We start from the raw sequence: 23,353 nt of genomic DNA, 5'->3' as shown, positions 1-23,353 counted from the left end.
GCAGGCAACGGCGGCGGCCGTCCGAGCCGGGACGCATAGGGAAGACGCCGCGTTAACCCTCGGAAGGGAGGAGCGGAGCCCCGCGCCCGGCCCGGTGTGCGAGCAGCGCTCCGACGCTCGTCCGGCTCCGGGCCGCGCACAGCGCCCTACCGGCAGAGCCTTTCCTGCAGCCCCCGCTGATCCCACAGCGCAGCTCACGGCGCTGAGCGCGGCCGTCCCCCGGGCTGCGGGGAGCAAAGGGTGCCCGGCACAGGATGCCCAGCCACCCTCCCCACCCCCCAAAGAATCTGTAAAACCTTTGTAATTACTGTCATATACAGAGCAACGGGCCACACGGACCCGCAGCACCGATGCCGTGCACACGTGGGTGTGCTGACAGCACCGTGCGTGCAGCAAAGCCCTCAGCCCACGGGCTGCTGCAGCTCCTGCCTCCCTGGCAGCTGCTCTCAGCATAGTTGCACCTGATTTAACTTTGCTTTCCCCAGTTCAATAATTTAAACTCATAGTGGAGGCTAAGAGCAACATACTAAAAAATAAAGAATGTAAACGAGGGATGTGTTTAAACCGTGGCAGGGATTCATTCACAAGGCCGGTTCTCCTCGAAGATTCAGGAGCCTGGAGGCTGTGAGACGCTGATCTGCTGCCTTCGCCCTGGTGGCACCGCGGGCCCAGAACTGAGATAAGAGCTTACGAGCAGCAGCTGGGGCAGCAGGGTTATCATCACAGAATGACCTGGGTTGAAAAGGACCACAGTGATCATGTAGTTTCAACTCCCTGCTATATGCAGGGTCGCCAACCACCAGACCAGGCTGCACAGAGCCACATCCAGCCTGGCCTTGAATGCCTCCAGGGATGGGGCATCCACAATCTCCTTGTCCTGGGCTGCCCTGCCTTTGCAGCAGGATTTTCACACACGCAGGCTGACTGCCCACCTCAACGGGCACAGCATGACCACCCTAACTTGCCTCCCTCAAACCACAGCACACTGCAGCCTGGGCACATAACACACCACCTCTCCTCTTCCCATGGCTGCACCAAGCCCCTTCCTCATCTTCTTTTAAGGCAAACTAAAATGCTCCAAGGTCCTTCTCACTTCACAGTCAGCTACTTGCTACTCTTTGAAGTGGCAACAGGAGAAAAGCTTCACTGAGCTAGGTCAGTGTCCATTTTAGACTGGAAGCTGTTTCCAGGCTTTTTTGTTAGGACTGCTGGGAGATCAGTGTCTGAAGTAGACAGTCTTGATCCCTAGCAGTCCACAGCTGAAAGGAAAAGGAAGGCTTACTTTATCAGTACTTACAGCCTTCTCTAATAGCTTCTCTAATTAGGAAACTGCCTAGGATGAAATGTTTTCCTCTCACCTACACATCTGAGCTGTCAGATAAAGGTAGCTACAAGTGTTGCTTTTTTTCTTTCCAGAAGGTTGCACACACAGGGACAGAAAAGGAAAATAGCAACAAAGAGAGGTGACCACGTAATGGGACAAGGAGACAGCATACCAAGGGCGAAACTTTGCTTGTGAGAAGCAGCAGTGGGCAACTGCTGTTTTCATTCTACAGCCTGTTTCAGCAAACTGAGCCCAAGCACGGAGTGCCAGGACACTCTAGCACAGATTATACCAGGACTTCCAGGCATCTCATGTGAGGGCAGCAGCAGTGACTCACAGACAGGATGGACCCAAATCTCACACCAAGTACATTCCTTCCATGCTCAAACCAAGCACAAATTCCAGAAACCCACTGCTGCTATAGCTGGTCACTGCCCTTGCACAGAGGCTGTTGGGCAGTTAGTAGACTCATATTTTCCACCAAAGGCCAGGATACTAAGAACTCCACGTTGGATACTTTTCTGCTTTTATTTAAAAAAAATACAGAATGGATCCAATAACAGTTTTATTATCCAGGAAATTGTTTTGCCATAAGCAAAGAACAGACACAGGATGGAGCAGAAGGCTCAGACAAGTAAAGTATGCAACTTCCACATGGCCTCTTCTGTAAGAAATGTTACAACTACATTTGAAGTAACCCATCTCCGTCAGAATGAGGGTGCTAACCTAGCTGCAGATCTGAATATTCTCTAGCAACATAACCAGCCTTATCATTGCATTGTTCACAGACCTTATTACCTGTTCACAAATCCTCAGATCCACAAGGAGGATCCACCAGAATTTCAATCTCCACCTTCTGATTTAATAACATGGTTTCCAAACTTTGATATCAGATGTAGCACGCCATTGTGTCAAGTATTAGAATTAAATGCTCAGCAAGTCCCCATGAGCCTCAGTTGGATACCACAGGGCCAAACACTTAGAACTTCATCTTGCATGAATTAACTTTCATCATGTGACAATTTATCTAGCAGACACATCACTAAGTTTATACATTTAAGAATTTTATATATAGAATACTGCAAAAACACAGTAAGTCTGAATTCTGCCCATTTCTGCTCAGGAAGGTCCCTTCTCTCCCAAGCATCAAGAATATCCACCTCTTCTTTGTACTCTCATCAAGGAAAGACAAACTTCTTATTGCTTCTCTTCCTTCTGATCTCCTGAACTTCCAGAACTCTCTCGTTCCGAGGCCATCTGTGATAGAGTTAGCTTATTAGTTACAGTAACAACAATATGTTTCTCCCAGACATTTTTTCCAAACTAGCTGCTTTGGTTACTTATCAACCCACAAGGTTTCTTCAACTTTTCTTCAAAGAAAAAGGTAATTGTTCATTGGAGAATGGAAGCCATTTTTATCTCTGCCTGACTGCTACTAATAAGAAGGAAATTATCTTTCCATTAATTACCCTTTCCCAGTGGACATAACAAGCTTACACTGCAGCACTGCACAGCTCCAGTTTGACATCAGAAAAGCAGCTTTCCATAGGAAGAACAGCTTAGCACCACCGAGGTTGCCTGAGCAGTGAGTCCATTTCCATTCTGATAAATATCCCTTGGACAGGTTAAGTATATCTGCCAAGAGGGGCTCAAACAGACTGGCCCTTCACTGAGAAAAAATCCCAGTGGCCTTATTACAGGGATTTTAGGCAGGCTGAACAGGAAACCTGTTACACAATCATTTAAAATATTCTAAGCATCACTTTACTACTTTAGGTACCTTCTACACATAGAGGAAAGCCTAATCCATGTGTTCCCAATGCTTCTTATTAACAGCTTCCAGCACCTTTCTATACAATGCTATGCAGTAATGTAACACAATCTGAGAGGCAGCCTACAGCAGGATGGCCAGAATTGCAGGCCACCTTCTGCTCTGACTTCCTGCAGCCGCCCCTCTAGCAAGCTGTCACTCAAAGGGAGCTGCACTGACACAGCATTACCTCCAGCACAGCCCCTGCCTAGATGTTTGGTGGCATGACTCACCCAAGCACAAGAAAACACAAATGACTGTGAACCCACCTTCTTGTATGCCATTTCAAAGAGCTTCAAGGAAGCCTGCTGCAGACTGGTTGCAGCCTGCCTAATATTTTCTCCCGTTTCAGTGTCTTTACGAGCCAGAAGTTCTCTCATTTTAGCAATTTCTTCCTTCAATTTGTTGCACTGCAAAGAAATCAGAGAAACATGATGCAGCACCGCATATTGTTCACCCAGCATCCCAGTCCAGTCATTTCACCCACCTAGTGGCCACAGAAAAGATACCTTTTCTTTTTTTGGTCAGAAGCTGTGAAGTTAAGTCTCAAATTGGAGCCATATGGTCTGCAGGGACTAGAACTGTGCTCAGTTCCCAATGGGCACCTGTCCACCTCACTAAACGCACCACAGTTGGCATTAATCGGTCCCCTTGTTTGCAGTTTCAGCACTGCAGAGCCTGAGCAGCCCACCAAGGAGGAACATGCTCTCCCTGGCACACCTCACCAGCCAATCGGTTGCACTAGAGCCAGGGTAAAGGGAAAAGAAAACTGATTTTCATCTATATTTAAGGTCCTGTAGGAAAGCCAACAAGTGACGCTGCTCACAACCCTGTTTAATCCCTTTGTTACACGTGGGAGGAAGCAGAGAGGCAAACAAAAGCAATACGGTCTCATCCCAGCCCCTGTAGCCATCTGTCAAACCCTCCACACAGTCTGGCATCTCCCTGTCAGGCTGGCACACTGCTGGCGAGGCAGGCTTGGGAAGAGAGGTTACTGGGGGACAGCTGTGCCAGCAGCACTTGCTCAGCACTGCTCGCAGTGAGAACGTGGGCAGAGTTCTCCTCATTCAGACCCATGGGATTGGGAAGGCAACTGAGGTCCGTGCCAGGCTGCTATCTCTACCCAGACCATGCAGGGCTTCTTTCAAGCACTGCTACTCGCTTTCCCTTGGTTTTCCCTCCCAAAAAGCATCACTTGGAACAGTCCCTGCAGGGAACACAGATATAAGTGCTGGAGTTTTCCCTCACAGGATAGAAAGTCTTAATCCCAAGCACAGAGGAGCTGAGCCAAAACACTTTGCAGTGATCAGAGGCTACTTAACCAAACTATAACCTCATTCCCTCAGACACCTCACAGTGCCCTTCTGTTCTTTTTCCAAGGGTTTTTAACTTGAAGACTGCACAGCCTGCTTTAAACTTGGCTTTTGAAATTCATAACATGAATCATAACATGGAAATTAAACTGCCACCTAGAATGTTATTAGAAGTGTTCCTTTGACAATGAATACCCACTTCACTCCAAAGACAGAGAAAAACATGGAGCTAAGTGAATACAAGAATTTTCATTGCCTTCCAGTTCTCAGGTGCTGCATTCACACTACTGAGATCACCAGGACTGCAGAGCAACTCTCCTTTGTCCCTCTGCAAGCACAGCTTTTGAGCAGTACTCTCATACAGGCCACAGCACAGTTCTTATCAAAGTACTGCAAGGCCATGCCAAGGACAATTCATGCAGAAATCCTGGATTAACAGCTTCTCAGGCTCTCAGATCTTCACTTCCACTGAATTCAAGCTGTGAAATAAGATATCTGCTATCATTCAAACCACATCCAGATCAGTATGCTTTCACATCCTCCTGGTCACACCCATCCCACTCGAGTGGGAAACCCTGGGAAGTCGGTGACTGTGCTGCCTTTATGCAGACTGGCAACACACAGAGCTGGAGCCACTGGTGAGAGTCAGCTGTAAATTAAGTGACGTTTTGAGCAAAGACGTGGTGAAGTATCTTACCTCCTTTACTTTTAAGGCAACAGAAACTACCTACCTCGTCTGCTGGCAGCTGATCCTTGAATTCCTCCATCTTAGACTCTGTATCATGGATGATGCCTTCAGCCAGGTTTACAGCTTCCACACGTTCCTGGGTAAGAGAACTCATAAGGGCCTACTGCACACAGCACTGGTGCTACAAGCTACATACACATGAACTAGCTGTTAACATTTATTTTCCCAAGCTGCCTAATTCCATTCCAGCTCCCACCCACAGTTCTTCACAGCAAGGTAGAGAAATGAATTGCAGATGAGCCATTTCTAGGTGTATCCCAGCACCACCAAGGCCCAACAGGCAGCCTAAACAAGGCAAGATAGCTCAGTCCTTACACTTTGATACCCAGCAAATCCCACTTCCCTAGAAGCAACAAAACACTGCTATCTGCACACTGAAAGGGTGAGCAAAAGCAGTAACAGCACGCTTCTACATTCTGCTCATTCAGAAAGCCACAGAGCTGTCTGAGAATACTCTTAAGCTTCTTCATCAACAAGGGCACTAGAGACAACTTAAAACACTGGGTTGTTGTATTGATGCTTCCCTGGGCACTAGACTGGGCACTAACTGAAGAAGAGTGGTAGTCCTAAGGTACAATTTGATCCAACTGTTGGCATCACTAACAGACTTTGGGACACCCAGCCCTCTTCATCTCAAAGAACACTCTACCTGAATGAGGATGTGATGATACGCTTAGGTGGCTGAGGAAAGCTGATGAAACATAATTTAGTTTCTATTCTGTATTTTCACTCTTTGTTGGATGTCACAGTTTACAGCAGGGTGTTAAGTCCAGCAAAGCATGGAATTTTGACAATTGCAGTTATGCAAGCCATGTAAAGAGATAGCAGTATTAGTGAAGAAAGCAACAGTCACCCCATGTGACAGCTCAGTGGACAGATGACTCCCACTTTGACTACAATAGGGAAGAGCTTATTCTGTGATTTAAGGTCAAAGTACAACAGAAAATTCTTCAACTTCTCTGCCACTATCCACGTTCTCTGACAATAATGCAGTTGTTTAAACAGTAGGACTTCCAGACCAAAGTCTTTAAATGTTCTGCATCTAACCTAAAGGTGCTAGTATCCAATCTTTCGTGGATCTAGAGCTTTTGAGCCATGGAAATGCTACTTCATGCAGATTTATTCCACATATTTTCTCCTTTAGTTCTTTTCTAATCTCTTCACTTACTGCAGGTAAGATTTATAGGGCTGTGGGAACATTTGAAACAGGTTTATACAAAGTAGGAGTTCACAGGGCAGTAAATTCAGTGTGCCAGCTTCAGCAATCACTACACATATGCTGGTGCCATATCTCTGGTCAGGCCTTCCCCACGCCTGTCTAAAATCAATGCTCTGTATTCAGAAGTGTAATTCAGTGGTCTGTCATTAAACCAATTAGTTCTAGCCATTAATCCTATTAATAATCCCAGGTTCAGCCACTCAGCCATGACAAGTGTCAGTCAGTGCCAGTCCTTTCTGACAAAGTCAGCGAGGCTTTCAAATGTCTCCTCGTGGCTTCATGTGCATCGAGGGCAAACACTGTACTCAGATGAGTAACACCTCCAAGATGCCAGACAGCAAGACCTGAAGGACTACAGAAAGCCACTTCCCACTTAAAAAGGAAGAGTGGTACAGCTTTGATTAGCAGATTCTATAAATTAAACTCTAAAATAAACTCAGAAGCATCCCAAGAATCACAGAACGGCTTGAGTTGGAAGAGACCTTAAAGATCACTCAGCTCCAACCCCTGCCACGGGCTGGTTGCACCGCACCAGAGCAGACTACTCAGGGCCATGAGCAGCCTGGCCTCACGCACCTTCAGAGATGGAGCACCCACAGCTCTCTGTATTGTCTGTGACAGTGTCTCACCACCCTCTAAGTAAAGAATTTCCTCTTATCTAATTCTCCCCTTTTTGCAGTTTAAAACCATTCCCACTTGTCTTACTGTGTAAAAAGCTGGTTTCCATCCTGCTTATAAGCTCCCTTCAAGTACTGGAAGGCTGCACTGACACCTCCCCTGTGCCTTCTCTTCTGCAGGCTGAACAACCCCAGCTGCCTCAGCCCTTCTTCATAAGAGAGGTACTCCAGACCTTCTAGCACCCTTGTGGTCTCCTCTGGACCCCATCCAAAAACCCCACATCTTTATTGTGCTGGGGGTCTGCCTTGGATGCAGCACTGCAGGTGCTTGTAAGGAGAGAATAGAAAGGGACAGTCACCTCCCTGCCCTGCACCACCAGCTACCTGTCATGAGTAAACTTGCTGAGGGTGCACTTAATCCCATCATTGTTAAAAATGTTGAGCACTGGCCTCAAGACACAGGCCCCTGGAGACCACCACTTGCAACCGGCCTCCAGTTGGACAACTGCCCTCTGGCTGTGACCATCCAACCAATTCTTTATCCACCCTTCAAATTCATATCTTTCCAATTTAGAGATAAGACTGTGATGTGAGACTGTATCAAAGGCCTTGATAGAATCATAGAATGGCTCAAGTTGGAAGGGACTGCTTCCATTTAAATGGAATGCTGTGAGAACCTGGCTGTAGTAGGCTAACTTCAGAAAAGCAGCCAAGATAACAGGCAGCTGGACAGTAAAATAAAGAGCACTGATGACAGACAGCATTAGCTGCATTTGCAAAGCTGCACACAGCTGAGTTTGCTTACTGCTGCCTCCATATCCCAATGACTTTTCAGGAAGGAATTAAATTACTAATTTTACAGAGCCAGTCACCCAAACCAAATCCAAATGACCCTCCGTGCAGCTTTTCTTGCAACTTCAGAGGGTCGACTGAATATAAGCAAGCATGTATCTAAGTAACTGTACAAGCAAACAGCTCGAGACTGCAGATCAGAACCTAGGAGCTCCTTCAAGGTGGTGACAGTTGATAGCACATAATGGCAATAACCAGTGGGTCAACTCCTAACTGCAAGATGCTGTAGCAAAATCACTTTACCTTTCTTCGTCTGTCTTCCTCTGCATATTTCTCTGCATTCTTCACCATGTTCTCAATTTCATCTTTGCTAAGGCCACCAGAAGACTGGATAACAACTGCATGAGAGAAGTAACATTAATAAAGAATGCACTCTCATCTTTGAGGTTAGGAGACTATCATTTCCCAAACCCTCTCATTGGCAGCTGCCTTGCTATGGGACTCTGCACCTTTGAAGGCTCCGTGGGCAGTAAAAAGCAGCCAGCCTTTGAAGTGGCAGTGATGCTGCCAGCAGATAAAACCCTGTCATCTTAGATCCACGCTCTCCAGCTTTGCTAGATGCTTCCTGACCAGTGCTTTGCAAGTCACCTTGTCCTTTCTCCAGTTATTACTTCTGGAAGGTAAACGGGTACAAGAAGCCCACAGACTCAAGGGGCATTCTAGCAGGTTAAAAAACAAAACTCCAGAAAAAAAAAACAGAACATAAAATAACCCAGAAATCACTTTCATGCAGATTCTTTTCACTGCTGGAAATCAACTCAGGCTGTGAGGTAAAACAACATTCCTAACCAGCTAGCTCCTCATGCTACCTTTAATAAGCAAGCATGACATGATTCTATAGACTGGTTTCTGTAAGTCCCCCGTTTTTCTCCATTTGTGCCACAGAGTACAGTCCAGACATAAGCTAATGCTTTTCTGCAGAAAAACATTATTTCATTGGGAAAGAGAAGACTAAAATCCTGAGTATTGCAAAATCCAGAAAAAGATACTTTTGATATAGTTTCCTATATCATTTTTGCCAATAGTAAAAAACAAAACCACAAAACCCTAAACAAGGATACACACGTGTCTTTCAGATATGTGAGATAAGGAGTTCAGCTTTCTATTAGAACCATACTGCATACAGAAAGGCAGCTAAAAAGTATCAGGAGACATTTATTCAGAGCTAGAAGGCTGCCACACATAGAAAAATCCACAGGAAATCAAAGTAGCACACAGTTTTTGGAAACAAATGTAGATCCAAAACCAAGCAGCATGATTGAGACCAACAACAAACACCTTTGCAGTGCCAGCTGAATTAACTACTTTTTTTTTTTTATTTTTAACCTGGAGGCATGCATTTGTTCACTTAAGTAATTTATTTCCTCCAAGAAACAATTGAAGGACAATATAGAGCCTTCCCAGTCAGAGGCACAGAGAAATCTATTTTGTACCAGAGGAATCTAGCAATGCTTCAAATTCATTTTCTAAACCCAAATCAGGGCACCAGAAGGTCAGCCAGGTCACTAACTACCCTAGAACACCAGGCCTAACATCCCACTGCTCTCAAAGTGCAACATACTGACAGCCTGAAGCCACCCAGCCCCCTGCTATTTAGAGATGGTTCCAGCCTAAATGAATGAAAAGGCATGAGGTGGTTACTCAAAATACCTGCTGCTTCAATATGCCCAGATATCAAAATACTTGCAACAAAGCAATGAGAAACAAAACAGGGTCACAGAACAGCTTTCGTTTACCAGATTTCTCCCTTAAGAGCTGGCACCTCCATGTTGGCAGGCTCAGCAACCTCTGTGTAAGCAGACAATACTGTGAGAGTAGCAGTGCACCCTGGAGCACAGCACAGGAACAAGGACTCCCAAACTCCACACCCCTCCTTCTCAGCCCTGCAGAGCACCCCAGAGCACTCACTTTGCTGTTCACGTCCAGTGCCTTTGTCCTTGGCTGACACATGAACGATACCATTAGCATCAATGTCAAAAGTGACCTCAATCTGGGGCACCCCACGTGGTGCTGGAGGAATCCCAACCTGCGAAGGACAAATGCTTAGTCATTAGCTGCCCTGCAGACACAGGGGCTCCAGCACTGGGCACATCAACTTCGTGACTTGCCAGTTAAACTGAATATTAACTAAGCCTCAGAGCTGAGCCCTTCAAACACCTGTTGGCATCAGTGTGCTGAATTAGCAGTACCTTAAATTCAAAATGATCTAGATTTCTGCCCAGGACAACTGTACAGAAACAAGATGTAGCCCCCAAGTTTGGTTTGGAGGTGGCCCAGGTTCAGCTTTAACGCTAAACATGACGCTCTATACCTCCAGGACAAGGCTCTCCTTCCTCACTTCTGCACAGCTATACTCCACGGCTACCCCTGAGACTATGATATTAAAATAGTGTCAGACAGTTCCATTTCCTTTAGAAGTACAAAAGGAAGGCAACCCCCTTCTTTTTGGAAGGCTCCTCCTAGCAACAGCAATTTCAGTCGTACCTGATGGAACTTTGCTGACACTGACTAATAGCTGAGCAATCCAATTCTGCAGGGAGCAGGTTAGTCAGCCACATGGCACACACACGAGTCACTGGAGCATGACTGACCTCCAGTAGGCTGGGCAGTCCCACAGGTGCTTGTAGAATAGTGGAACTGGGCTGGAAATGAGCCACCCTAAGAACCAAACTAGCACAGAGCTTGATTTGGTTAAGTCTCATCTTTGCAACACTAGAGGAAAGCTCAGCATTCAGATTACCTGCTGCACAGGTCTAACACTACAGAGCTTGTTAGTTTTTCATGCCCAGAAATGGAGACAGCTCATCTATGTGACTGAATCTAGCCCTAAAGCTACAACAGTCACTGCATCACCCAACAGTATTCAGAAATTCTGAGCTCTAACACTATCTGCTCCCCTACCACTAAAAAGCTGTCCAGAATCAGGCTTTGCTTTCAAAAAGACTGCCTTTTTTTTTTTTTTAAATACTACAAATAGCATCAAATGTCTTCAGTAGGATAAATCCCTCCTTACACTGCCCTAAGGAGTAACCTGACACAGAGAAAGCTCTGACCTTCTCAAAGAAGGTTAAGTCTAAGGTCATGAATATTGAGTAGCCAACATACCAAGGTGAACTGGCCAAGAAGTTTGTTGTCACTGGCCATCTCTCTCTCTCCCTGGCATACTTTAATCTCCACTTGTGTCTGCCCATCCGCAGCAGTAGAGAACACCTGTGGAAGACAAATAAAGTAACTAGACAGCTACTAAAATGCAATATGTGAATTGATTCTTGCTTTCACATTCCTATTCCTTAAAGAGCTCTGACTAAACAACAAAGCACCAAGCAACAGCCAAGTTCACTGGCATTTCATCTTAAATGCATTTGAATGTGCAAAAGCTGCCAAAGTTATGCCAGCAGCAGGCTCCAGTGGCTGGCAGCCAGTCACACTACCAGAACATTGCCTCCTGAAGCAGCAAGACTCTTGTCCCAACCCCACACCCCAGAGAGAACAAGCATTATCAGAAAGAGCACATGCCAGTAACCCATACAAGGCAAAGTGACAGAACAGATCACACCCAAGTCTATTAGGGGCCCAAAGCACAGGAAAACATCTGGGAAAAAAGCACCAAAGCATACAGGTCAAGAAAGGTGGCCTAATTAACCAGGTGCTGTGCTCAGTAACAGAAGGTCTCCACACAATTTCTCTTCAGAATGATGTGTTGACATTACATCATGGCACACACACACTGCAATCCTGAGCAGGGCAAACACCCTGAGATAGCTTGGCACATATTAACTCAATTCAGTTTATTCTCCTCTTTTGAGCATGCTAATAAGTAACAGATACCAGGTGGCCAGCATTCAATTTTGACTTCTGAGCTTCTTCTCCTTGAGAAGACTGTCTGCTGAGATGCTCTAACCAGCTTTTATTGGGCAGCGAGACCACCATAAAACACCCACCACACGGACACTGTAATTTTGTACCTGGCTCTTCTTGGTTGGTATGGTAGTATTCCTGTTGATGAGCTTTGTGAAGACACCCCCCAGTGTCTCGATCCCCAAGGAGAGGGGAGTCACATCCAGCAGCAGCACATCAGTAACATCACCAGCTAACACACCACCTTGAATAGCTGCACCAATAGCAACGGCTTCATCAGGATTAACTGCTTTGCTAGGAGCACGGCCAAACAAATCCTGCACAGTCTGTTGCACCTGAATAGGGAGAAAGCAAAGTTCATGTAGAGAGTGAGCCATTACTGCACAGTGCTGTGCCCACAAGAACATTCCAGCCCTGGCCAAAGGTTTATATCTTTATGTTCCTGCTGCCGTGTAGCCCAGTAGCACGAGAGAAACTCTAAGCTTCAGACTTGTGATTGCTCCCTAACTCCCCATCTTTTAAACACCCTGTTAGAAGCATTCGCTTCAGTCTAGAAATCCTTTTCTCTGGAGGTTTTCTCACAGTTAAGTTAGCCAACTGCAAATCAGCTTGAGCATACACTACATCGGTCCTCTCACAAGGACCAGCTATCCTCAGAAAGGATCACTCCATGCTTAACAAGTGGGAGTTGAGAACTGCTCCTCCAGATCTTGTACAAGTCAACAGTGGGCAGCACACAGCTGTCAAGGGCAGCACAACTGTGGAGACAGCACAAGGAAGGTCAAACACCCAGAGCACAAGGACAGTTCATCTTGTTTGTGTTACAAAAAAAAAAAAAACAACCAAAAAATAAAAATAAATGAAAAAGCTCTTTACTTAATGGGCTGTTTCACCAGGAAGGTAGATAGGCTATGCCAGCAGACAGTTTAAGTTGCATTATTAGCTTTTCACTGCTCCATCCCTTTGGAATGACGAGTTCACGACTGCAACGGATTGAATGCTGAAGTATCCAGAAGGGAATGCAGTAATGTGTCACCAACAGTGCCGCAGCTCAGTGGATCATTTCTCTCCCTTACAGAAGAGAGTGTGGGAGCTGGTTCCTATTCACAGCTTCCCTCCTGCTCATCAGGCAGATATCTACACAGGTGAGCATCGCATGCCTGGGAAACTGCACCATAAGCAAATGTCCAATGCCTCTGCACATAAGCAGAGACATTTGCAGGCAGTGTTTACTGAAGAGGAAGATGCTTTATGCACAACCACGTAACTAACTGCAAGTCTTTCTCTCTGGAGGTATATTTTACAGCACAAAAGAACCATTACATCTAACCACCCATTTATGTTTCTTGGAACACTGGCCACACGAGCACTCCAAAGAAGGCAAGTTCCCTCCTGGCAGGAATGAAGCAAACAACAACATATATGAGAGAACACACTGTGCTATGCACAACATACAGGCACTGATCTCAGAGCCAGAGCTGTAACTCTGGCTTCAGGCACTCAGGAAAGTATATATAACCTCAACGCTGTAAGTACAGGAGCTATATATAACTGGGGGAAATAAAAATCGTAACTAAAAAGTATTTAATACCCACTCCCAAAGGATACATAATGTCCCAGGAAGGGTTTCCCCACTTCCAGAATTGCTTTTCTCACTTTATACATGGTTATCTACTCTTTTTTTCCAGCTGGAACAACCTGGGCTTTGGGAAGGTTACTCCAACTTCAGCTTTGCTCAGAGCAGCAGCTTTTGCTTATCTTGTCCCTCTGGTTCCCCTGCCTGAGTGACCTTCTGCACTTACTAACATACCAACTGCAACCAATACATTTCAGGAAGGGGAGAAAAAAATAAAAACAACCAACCCCCCGAATCATTGCCATGCAGGATTATTTTTTTTTCAAATGATCACTATAGAAAAATGTTTATCTGTATCTGTCTGGAGCACTGACTTCAGGGGAGCTAAATAGTATTCTGCATTGCTCTGAACAAAAACAGTACATTACCAGAAGGCAGTGCCTTATCTGCAAGACAGTACATGTCAGCATAGCGAGCCTCTAAGTTACTTAGAGCTTATCACCACAACACCAGGGCCAGGTGTTAGGTAATGAGTGTTCAGAACAGCCAACTAAATATGCCTGACAACAGCCAGTACAGCAAGCAGACAAACACAACCAGCAAGTAACAAAAGTTGTGCTGGTGCAGTTTCTTCATTGCTCACTGCATGTGCCCTGCACAGGTGAAGAAAGCTGCTGGAAAGCAAAGACTACCAAGCAGCTGTTATTGAAGTGGAATTTGGTGTGTGATAAAGGTAGACAGGAGAAAACATTCTGTACATCTCACCAATATCTCATACATTCAGTCAAAAACAGAAAATCAAGCTGAATTTTCAATTCCCAATACTTTCCCCACTTGTCTTTTTAGACTGCAACTCAGCTACAGCCCTCAGACCCACGCTGAGCAGCAGGAGGAGAGTGCCTCACTGCCCCTTTCATGTGGCCACTTGGCACATCTGCTCCTGGGCTCTTCAGCTACCGAAGCCATGAGATTAGCAGACTCCCAGCTTTTCCACTACAGATCACCCTCAACAGTAAGCAGTGAGAAGCTGTGCCAGTTGTGTCTGGGGCAGGGACAGCTCTTACCTTTGGCATTCTGGTCATGCCACCGACAAGGATGACTTCACCAATGTCACTCTTGCTGACTTCAGCATCCTGCATGGCTTTCTGGCATGGTGCTACTGTCCTTTTGATCAGATCTGCTACAATGCCCTCAAACTGCGAGCGACTCAGTTTCATGTTCAAGTGCTTTGGTCCAGAGGCATCCATAGTAAGGTATGGCAAGTTAATATCCGTCTGCAGCACAAAAGCAGTGTGAAGAGCAGGAATGGAAAGCAAGGCAACTCCCCACAGATTTCAGATCAAGCTACAGGTTCTGTTCTGCCTGCACTGAAGCACCTATGTGCATGCTCATTCTAAAGCCTGGTCTCTAACTGGTCGCAGATAAGTTTGTGTTTTCCATTTTACATTTCAGGCAAGAGATGCAAAATAATTTCATAGTAAAAAAGAAAGTATCCATTTTAATATCTGTGTTACCTTGAGGTCTTACATCGTGTTAAGAAGAAAAGGTGCTCTTGCTGTTCACAGCCTGTGCAACACTGGCTTATGGCACACCATTTGTCAGTGTTGGAAAGGAGGTAACAAAGATGGAGGCACTTTTGCAACAGAGGTTGTAAGCACCAGTATTTAATCTCTATCACAGCTAAGAAGAACTGAAACATTTAAAGTTATGAGTGTAACTCCTTCTCCCCAGTACAACCCAAAGTTTCATCTTCAGAAAGACTTGGCCAACTACCTAACAACTCACACGTGGTAAGCTACTTAATGGAAGTAACCCACCATCGTTTGCAAACAGCTTGTCTGAGATCCAGTTCATTGCTACTTAACACAAAGGTCATCAGCACCAGGGGCCATAAACCCTCTTACTGTTTTTGTGCATGGCAAACCTGCATCTTAGATTTAAAAAAAAAATCCACCTTTTTTACATGCTAATTTACTTTGTAAATAGCATGCTCAGAAATAGGGAGGACAGGGCCAAAAAGGAGCTGCTTTCCCTTCAGCACTGAAGATTCTGGGTTTTTTCCCAGTATGCACAGACTGTATTTGCCAGCTCTTGAGCCTGCTAACACAGAGCCTGCTATGTCTCTGGCAGAACTATGCAACCATTGTGACTGGTCTGAACCCTGTGCTATGAGCTTCCCACCAGCCAACAAATAAAATTTATTCAGAACCCAGAAACTGGCAGAATCCCCATTTCAATTACTATATAACTGACCTTAATTTCTCTTCAGCAAGAATATTACACCCTTAGCTTACTGCCTCTCCAGCTTCTTACTCAGTAGTGAATAATGGATGTGCTTGAATACATTAAGATACAAAATGGGTGAAAAAGGCAGATAGGCTGCTTATTCTCTAGATAACCCCTTTGCTGGGGAATAAGATTCTTTACAGAAATTGTTTCTTGTTATTAGTCCAGTGGTGTGAATACTATCACAAGATTTTAGAACTGCTCACACAAAGTCCCAAGCACTTCCAATAACACAGCAGGACTAACTGCAGGTAAATTCTCATCACACTTCTGAAATATGTAAATTGGGAACAAAGACACATTCCCTGCAAGTTGAGAAAACACGGTACCAGAACACAAGCAAAATCCAGCACCTGTGATCACTCTCTGCTTCCAACAACTGATTTTGCTCCTAAATAGACTCTGAGAGATTATCCTGCCTAAGAACTTTCAGTTACACTGATGCCATTGAATGAAGTTTCTCTGCTAGCACAAGAGAAAAGCAGCTACTTCAGAGTTACAAAACCAAAAAATAATGCAGAACAGTACAGTAAAACATTTTGATGGTCTGCTTTGAACCCAGCCACCTACCTGCACAGATGAAGAAAGTTCACACTTTGCTTTCTCTGATGCTTCTCTCACCCTCTGAAGGGCCATGTTGTCTTTAGTCAGGTCAACACCTGTCTAAGCAACAACAACAAAAAAAAAATGAGTTAGCAGTGAGTCATGAAGAGCTTTCCTTCACTGCAGCTCATATTTTTTAATCACACTTGACTGCAAAAATGTTTGTATAAATACAGCCTGACATGTTCTGCTGCTATCTCTACTGGCAAACTTCTTTAGAATTCCAAAAATGTCTGCTAGCCCTCTCTGCTCTGGAAGAGATTATCTAGTAAGTTACTGATAAAAGGCTAGAAAAGCTGCTGCATCACAGAATACAAAGGCAAGGATTCGCAGTGGAGTTGGAATTACACTGCAATTTCTCCACAGCCAACAATGTACTGTATGCATCTGTGCTGACACATTCAATCAGTCCACAGAAACATATTAGTAAAAGTAAACAGACTAAATATAGGATAATTAAAGAATCACAGAATCATGGGGGTCTAAAGTGACTTCTGGGCATCATCTAGTCCAGCACTCTGATAAAGCAGGTTCCCAGTAGCTGCAGAAGAAAGCGTCCAGGTGAGTTTTAAGCATCTCCAGAGAAGGAGACTCCATAACCCCTCTGGGCAGCCTGTTCTGCTCCATCACTCTCACAGAAAACAAGTTTTTCCTCATGTTCAGATGGACCTTCTGCATCCCAGCCTGTGCCAGTTGACCCAGCTCCTCTCACTAGGTGCCAGCAAAAAAACTCATGGCCCTATCCACTTGACACCTGCCCTTTAGATATTTATAAGCATTGATCAGATCCCCTCTCTGTCTTCTCTTCCCCAGGCTAAATAGTCCTGCTACATTAGGAGAAAAAAAAGCAGAAGTCCAACTGTTTCATCTCTCTTTTCCAGGAGAGGAACATTCAGCCTCAAGAAAATAAATGTTAGCCTGACTTCTTGTTCTTACAGGTGTCTTCAAGATTTTTTAAATTTCAGTTGTATCATAGATCTCAAATGAAGTTCCAATATTTTATGAAAATTCCCCTCTTTACGTACCAACTAAGTGATGTTAGAAGGCACTGTAATGCAAGATTGAATTCTGATGAGATGTCTTACCTCTCTCTTGAACTCTTTAACAATATACTGTAGTAAAGCCTGGTCAAAATCTTCTCCACCTAAGAAAGTATCACCATTGGTTGACTTCACCTCAAAGACTCCTTTCTGGATTTCCAAAATGGAAATATCAAAAGTGCCACCACCCAAGTCATAAACTGCAATGCTACAAGAACAGATGGAGAAAAATGTTACTTTCTAGACAAAAATAACGCGGCTCAGAAATCATTCCCACCTGGAAATGAAGTGTGCAGAACTCATGCTGCTGTCCACAGAAGTTAAAAGCCTCCTCTAAAGAATAGAGATAATAGAGAATAAGCAGATTACAGTGTGCACATTCTTTGAGTGCACTGAGCCTGGGTAGAAGTTTTTGCTGCAGAACATGCTATGGAATGATGGCACATAACCTTGCCAGTTATTTCAGAGGACAGCTCCTCCTTTATCAAAAAAGGCACACTTCCATCTGGCATGGAAGGCAAAGACACTTGAACCATCAAGAAACACGTTCTGCAGTATGTGAGGCTTTCACACCACTACAATCCCAACACAAATACAAAACAACCCTGCATTTATGTGATCACCCTTGGCAGTGGTAGAAGGCTGAACACAGGCATGGAAAGAAACAGACTGTGGATAGAAGGCACCAAACCTCAGCATCTCTCTTATGACACTGCTCTGGCACCACTGGGGACAGCCTCTCACACAGCTGTCCTGAACCACACCAAATACCCCCACCAGCAGGTAAAATAATTACACTGACACTAAGCTTTGATCATTAAGTTGCAGCTGCACGTTATGAACTTCCCCCATCAAGCAGAGTCTGCATGGGATGCAGGTGACATTACATAGCACAATTCACTTCTGAGAGTCTACTTTGGCAGAATTCCAACCAGCAATTAAGACAAAAAAATAACGATGCATTTACAAAACAAATTACAGCATGTTGATTTAATTGAGGGTGTTACAAACAGGCACTTACATTTTGTCTTCAGACTTGTCCAGACCATAAGCAAGAGCAGCTGCTGTTGGTTCATTAATCACCCTTAAAACATTTAGGCCAGAGATCTGCCCAGCATCTTTTGTAGCCTAATGTGGCAGAGGAAAAAGGGGAAAAAAAAAAAAAAAAAAAAAAAGAAAAAAGCACTGAGAACTGATACTCTATACAGTTATAAGCCTGAAAATCTTAGAGCTTGCTGAATACCTGTCTCTGAGAATCATTGAAATAAGCAGGGACTGTAATCACAGCATTCTTTGCTGGGTGCCCCAGGTAGTTTTCTGGAGGAAAAAAAAGGGAGACAAAACAGTTATCTTTAAAGTGAAAAGAATACCACCAATGCTGCCACTTAGTTTGAAATTATATTCCTAAACTGACAACAGAACATAGGCTTCCTGCTCAAAAACCTGCTGCTTTCTGGGAAGATGCAGAAGGAGTTTTGCAGAAACCAAGGCCTTTCCCCATTACATGAAGCAGTGTGTAGATTTCTATCAGCAGTGCACCTCTGCACTTCAGACAATAACTGATGCCACTGAAGAATGAGAATTTGAGTTCAACTTGCCTTTTTAGAGTGCAAGACCAAGGCTGTTTTCTGTTTCATTGGAGTATTTAATATGCAAAGCACTCAGAACTCATTTTTGTCCTGATTGTACAGTCCATTGTAGGTAACAGTTATACAGGATAAATAACATCCATATACTACATGCTCACAAGTATTTGAGACAATAAATTAGATAAACACATATCACACCCCAATTTAAGGGTGTAATTCTCTCGCTTAAGAAAACAGTACAGTGTCATCAAATGCAGATTCAGCTATGCTAAAAGCATGCATGATCCAGTGAGAATTCACAGGCAGGATTCTTACCTTTCCATTAACCTTAAGCAGACCTTACACCAGATAACTTGTCATTTGAATTCATGCAGCAATTAGGGGAAAAGCCAGCAGAGGAAGCAGCTTCCTGCTGAAGGCAGAGGAACAATGTCCTCTGAACACAGAAGTCAGATTCATCACATCTAAACCCTCACACAAGACATTCCTATTTTACTCTAGGCAGCTTCACTAAGTGGCCAGGAACTCACACACACACACGTGGATGCATGAAGCTTCAGCAACAAGCTTCAGTCCAGCCCTCCAAACACTTCATACTTTCCAGACCAGACTGCAGAAGACAGCTACTCCTTTTTTTTTTATTATTATTCTACACAATTATGCCAGAAACCATATTAGGAATTGAAAAGGGAGAAAAAAAAATTCCAGGTGAAAGGCTATTTCTCCCTAGTAAAGACTCAGAGTCACCACAGCTGTTCCTGCAGCCAGCACAATGGGTCCCTTGAGATTCCCTCTCTCACTACACTTCTGGTCCAAGCCACTTTGCAGCCACAGCCCATGCTGAGCTGCAGCCTGGGAGGTACAAGGACTAAAATCCTGCATGGAAAAGGAGCTCCCCCTTCTGAAGCAAGGGTGCTACGTTCAATTCAATTTAAAATAAAAACACAACAATTGGTATCCCGTTTTGATATAATGCAAAGCACTAATATCTTCCAAAGACTGAAGCAGACACACTTACCCTTCTTGAGGCTTTATAACTGCCCATCACCAAACCCTGCCACAATCTGTCCCATAGGACATCTCACTATGCAAGAATTCTCATGTCAACGAAGTTACCAGCACCCAGTACTGGGCTCACACTTCTGTTTATGCATAGCAAAGATCAAACTGTACCAACCTGCAGTCTCCTTCATCTTCATTAGTACAAAGGCACCGATTTGGCTTGGAGAATACAGCTTCCCATGGGCCTCTACCCAGGCATCACCATTGGAGGCACGGACAATTTTAAATGGAACATTTTTACTGAAAAAATACAGAAGAACAATAATGCCATACGGAATTTCTGTATCAATAGAAACAGCATGAAGCCACCACAATAAGCACCACCAGAACAACACATGCAAGTTCTATACACAGAATAGTGAATTACTCAGGGCCAGGATGTCCCAAAAGTACCAATATACTTCTGTTCTTATTCAACTACACCATTTAATCAGAAGCCTTAGGCACAATCATAGACCACTGATTCCAAACACTCTCAAGAATGCAAGAAGTCTCCTTTGGTAGATGTTGACTGCTCAGCACAGTGCCTGGGGGAGAAAGTCCAGGTGGTGTGCCACTTGATTACTTCTCTAAAAATGTTAAAATAAAAATATAGCACAGCCCTGAGAAAATAAGCAGTAAAGCTTTGAAACATGAGGGCATAACTACCTTCTCACTCAGCCACCGCTCACAGTACCTCACCCAAACAAGGGCTGTGCTTGGTCACATTACACAGCAGCGTACCTTCTTTTTTGTGCTGCAGGTGGAACTACCCTCCCCCCTCACTTACATATCCTTCTTCACTTCAGAGTCATCAAAGCGCCGCCCAATGAGCCGCTTGGTAGCATAGAAGGTGTTATGGGGATTAGTTACTGCCTGCCTCTTGGCTGGCATTCCGACCAGTCGCTCACCATCAGCTGTGAAGGCAACAACTGAAGGTGTTGTCCTGGCACCTTCAGAGTTCTCCAGCACCTATGTAAAAACCACAAGAGGATATCCTTAGAAAACACTGCTTTTGAAAGCATGAATTCAGACGTAAAGATGGTATTTATTTATTTGTTCTTACTTACTTTGGCTTGTTTACCTTCCATAACAGCCACGCAGGAGTTTGTTGTACCCAAATCGATTCCAATAACGGCACCCTTAATTGCTTCTGAGCTGTAAAACACATTACAGGATAAACAGCATTACTACTAAAGGAAGGCAGCTAATTAAATAGCAACAACCTTTCTGTTGTGAAGACAAGATGAACTCATTTTTGACTAGACATTGAAGCAAACCCACGTTCTATCTCAGACCATAACATGCCCTCTGACTCTTACACTGGATTTTAAACATTGGGTCTCTATTCAGTCAGACCACTTACATCTCAACTTGCACTTGTTTGTTTAAGTACATAAAATGCTATTCTTTCACCAAGAAAATCTTGACATCCATTAAGACCTAGATGTAAAATAAGTTGCAATTAATTCTGGTTCTTCTCACATGAAGTCTCCTGGACTTGTTTTGGGTTACTTTTGATTTTCACAATCAAACTTGTTAGAAAGCATCTACCTGGAGTCAAGATGCAAGTAAATTGGATGAGTTCATTTATGATTGCTTAGCATGAAGTGAAAAATACATAAAGGCAGAATTGCCCAAGCAGGATCCTCTGAGAGGGAGTGAAAAATAACCACCTTTTTGACCCTGAAAAGCAACAAATTAATTCTGAAAAATTATGATGATTCCCACAAAGCAAACTTGAACCTGCCTCTTCTGGCTAGGAAGGGTGCATTACCACATTCAAGGCTAGAGAGAACCCCCGACTCAACAGCTCTTCTTTACAAACAAAGCCACATTCTGGGGTGTAAAGCACACAGCAGCACACATCAGTAGGGCTGGTTATTACCAGGACATCACCTTCTCACTCCCCAAGACGTCTGGTTGTCTTAACCACACAACACAAAGCAGTGATACTGAAAACACACAACTGTTCAGCTTCTTTGTACTGATCAGAGCTGGGCAGTTTTCCTGCCCAGATCCCCCATTCTGGTCACGAGTCAGCACAGCCCACAAGACACCTGACTGAGTTACACAACTGCTATTCTTTACTGATTATCTTGTAAAAAAGCAAGCAATTAACATGCACAAACCGATCGAAATAAGCTTTATCTGCAGTGAGATAGAGGCACACATCATCCTGCCTTCGCAGGAGCATAAAGCAATTTGTTCCAGCTGTTACATTTTATTCTTTTTATCGCATACATCTCAGCAACGTGCATCTTGTGAGTGCTGCCGGTGGTGGGGACAGGGAGGATGACGACAAAGGTTCCACCAGAAAAAAAGAAGATGAGAAGACAGAAAGATGCAGCCTTAGAACTGCACACGTTCTGGCACCACCTTTGCTGCTCCATCACCTCAGTTCTGAGCTCAGGGCAGCGAGAAGAAACACCGAGCACACAGACGCGGATAAGCAGGGTGACGCTTACGCATATTTTCTGCTGGCTGCCGCTCTGAGGACATTCTGACTGAGGCCATTCCAGAAGGTCTACAAAACAAAGAAGAACGCTCAGAAACCCTCACTCCAGAACTTCCAGAGAACGGAAGCTTCTAAAATAACGCAGCCCTACTGCAACACCACGCTTCCTTTTTTCAACCTTAAACGCAAGCCGAGCAGAAATTCGCCGCAGAACTCCCCAGCCCCGCTCTCCACCCGCAGATCCCCGCCCCCCCCCCGCTCAGGCCCCGCCGTGCCCGCCCGGCCCCCTCGGGCCCCACACAGACCTGCGCCAGCCCAGGGACGGCGGGCCCGGGGCCGCCCCGCGGCAGCAGCAGGGGGAGGCGCGCGGCGGCACGGCTGGCGCTGATCATGGCGGAGCGGCGAAGGACAGGGCGTGCGGTGCCGCGGCTCTTCTGGAAGCCTCTCCCCACGTGGGGTGCGGGGGGGAGCGATCGTCGCAGGACCCACCGGCGCGGGCTGCCCGCGAGACCGCCTGATCCCACCGCTCGCTTTCGGGACGCTGTTTTGGGGCCGACGGCAGCGTAAAGCCGTACGCCGCCGACGGGAGTCCGTAAGGAAAAAAAGCGAGTTCCGCCGGCACCACCTGACGGAGGCGTGAGAGCCGACGCAGCCCGCTGCACACCGGCACAGCCACGGGCAGCTCGGGTCCTGAGAGCGGCCGCGCACTCAAGGTCGGACAGGATAAAGCGCAGGGCGATTGCAGCGAGCTTGCGTCAGGGAAGCGGCGCGCATGCGCGGTTCTCCTAGAGGAGCCGCATGCGCGTGGCACCCCGTGCCTGTGCGGTCCTACTGCGGCTGCGCGGGTGAGGGCGCGCGCCGAGCGGTGTGCGCGTGTGCGGCGGTCCTGCGTGCATCTTAGGTGGTGCCCGGCCCTGCATGGAGCGAGGTGCGGGCTGTTGGTGCATGGCAGCTTTTCGAGCACCCCCAGCTGTTGTGGGCTTCACTCTACTGCCGGCTTCACCTCCAGGCCGTGTTTC

General features: G+C 45.4%; 1 protein-coding gene and 1 non-coding gene across 3 annotated transcripts; both read right to left on the bottom strand.

The window, feature by feature from the left end:
* Positions 1-2,367: 2,367 nt before the first annotated feature.
* On the bottom strand, positions 2,368-22,808 carry HSPA9 (heat shock protein family A (Hsp70) member 9). 2 transcript variants are annotated; one of them, XM_085236576.1, is made up of 17 exons: positions 22,640-22,808; positions 22,345-22,403; positions 20,947-21,034; positions 20,667-20,848; positions 20,013-20,137; positions 18,490-18,563; positions 18,268-18,374; positions 17,292-17,454; positions 16,174-16,266; positions 14,382-14,591; positions 11,849-12,076; positions 10,989-11,093; positions 9,792-9,909; positions 8,127-8,221; positions 5,179-5,271; positions 3,404-3,544; positions 2,368-2,581 (listed from the first exon to the last, which is right to left on the bottom strand). In XM_085236576.1, exons 1-17 carry the CDS (start codon positions 22,724-22,726, stop codon positions 2,522-2,524), a joined length of 2,028 nt encoding a protein of 675 aa, XP_085092702.1. In that variant the 5' UTR covers positions 22,727-22,808; the 3' UTR covers positions 2,368-2,521. The 2 variants fall into 2 exon arrangements, with proteins under 2 accessions (XP_085092702.1, XP_085092703.1); XM_085236577.1 differs by lacking the exons at positions 22,345-22,403; positions 22,640-22,808 and adding an exon at positions 22,256-22,284.
* LOC116217226 (small nucleolar RNA SNORD63) lies at positions 11,534-11,603 on the bottom strand. Its single transcript, XR_004161459.1, has one exon. It is a non-coding gene; the product is annotated as a small nucleolar RNA SNORD63 (small nucleolar RNA).
* Positions 22,809-23,353: the final 545 nt, after the last annotated feature.

The sequence above is a fragment of the Meleagris gallopavo genome, chromosome 15, assembly GCF_905368555.1.
Source record: "Meleagris gallopavo chromosome 15, MGAL_WU_HG_1.1, whole genome shotgun sequence".
Lineage (NCBI taxonomy): Eukaryota > Metazoa > Chordata > Aves > Galliformes > Phasianidae > Meleagris > Meleagris gallopavo.
Note: the sequence above shows the minus strand (reverse complement) of the source record. Positions and strands in the feature narration are given on the sequence as shown.

What these genes read in the sequence shown, in the direction of transcription:
- HSPA9 (XM_085236576.1), bottom strand. Translation starts at nt 22,726, where the DNA reads ATGATCAGCGCCAGCCGTGCCGCCGCGCGCCTCCCCCTGCTGCTGCCG. An exon ending in GCAGCCAGCAGAAAATATGC is followed by an intron (nt 21,035 to 22,344) that starts GTAAGCGTCACC and finishes TGTGTTTTACAG; the next exon opens with CTCAGAAGCAATTAAGGGTG. An exon ending in TCAATGATTCTCAGAGACAG is followed by an intron (nt 18,375 to 18,489) that starts GTATTCAGCAAG and finishes CTGCCACATTAG; the next exon opens with GCTACAAAAGATGCTGGGCA.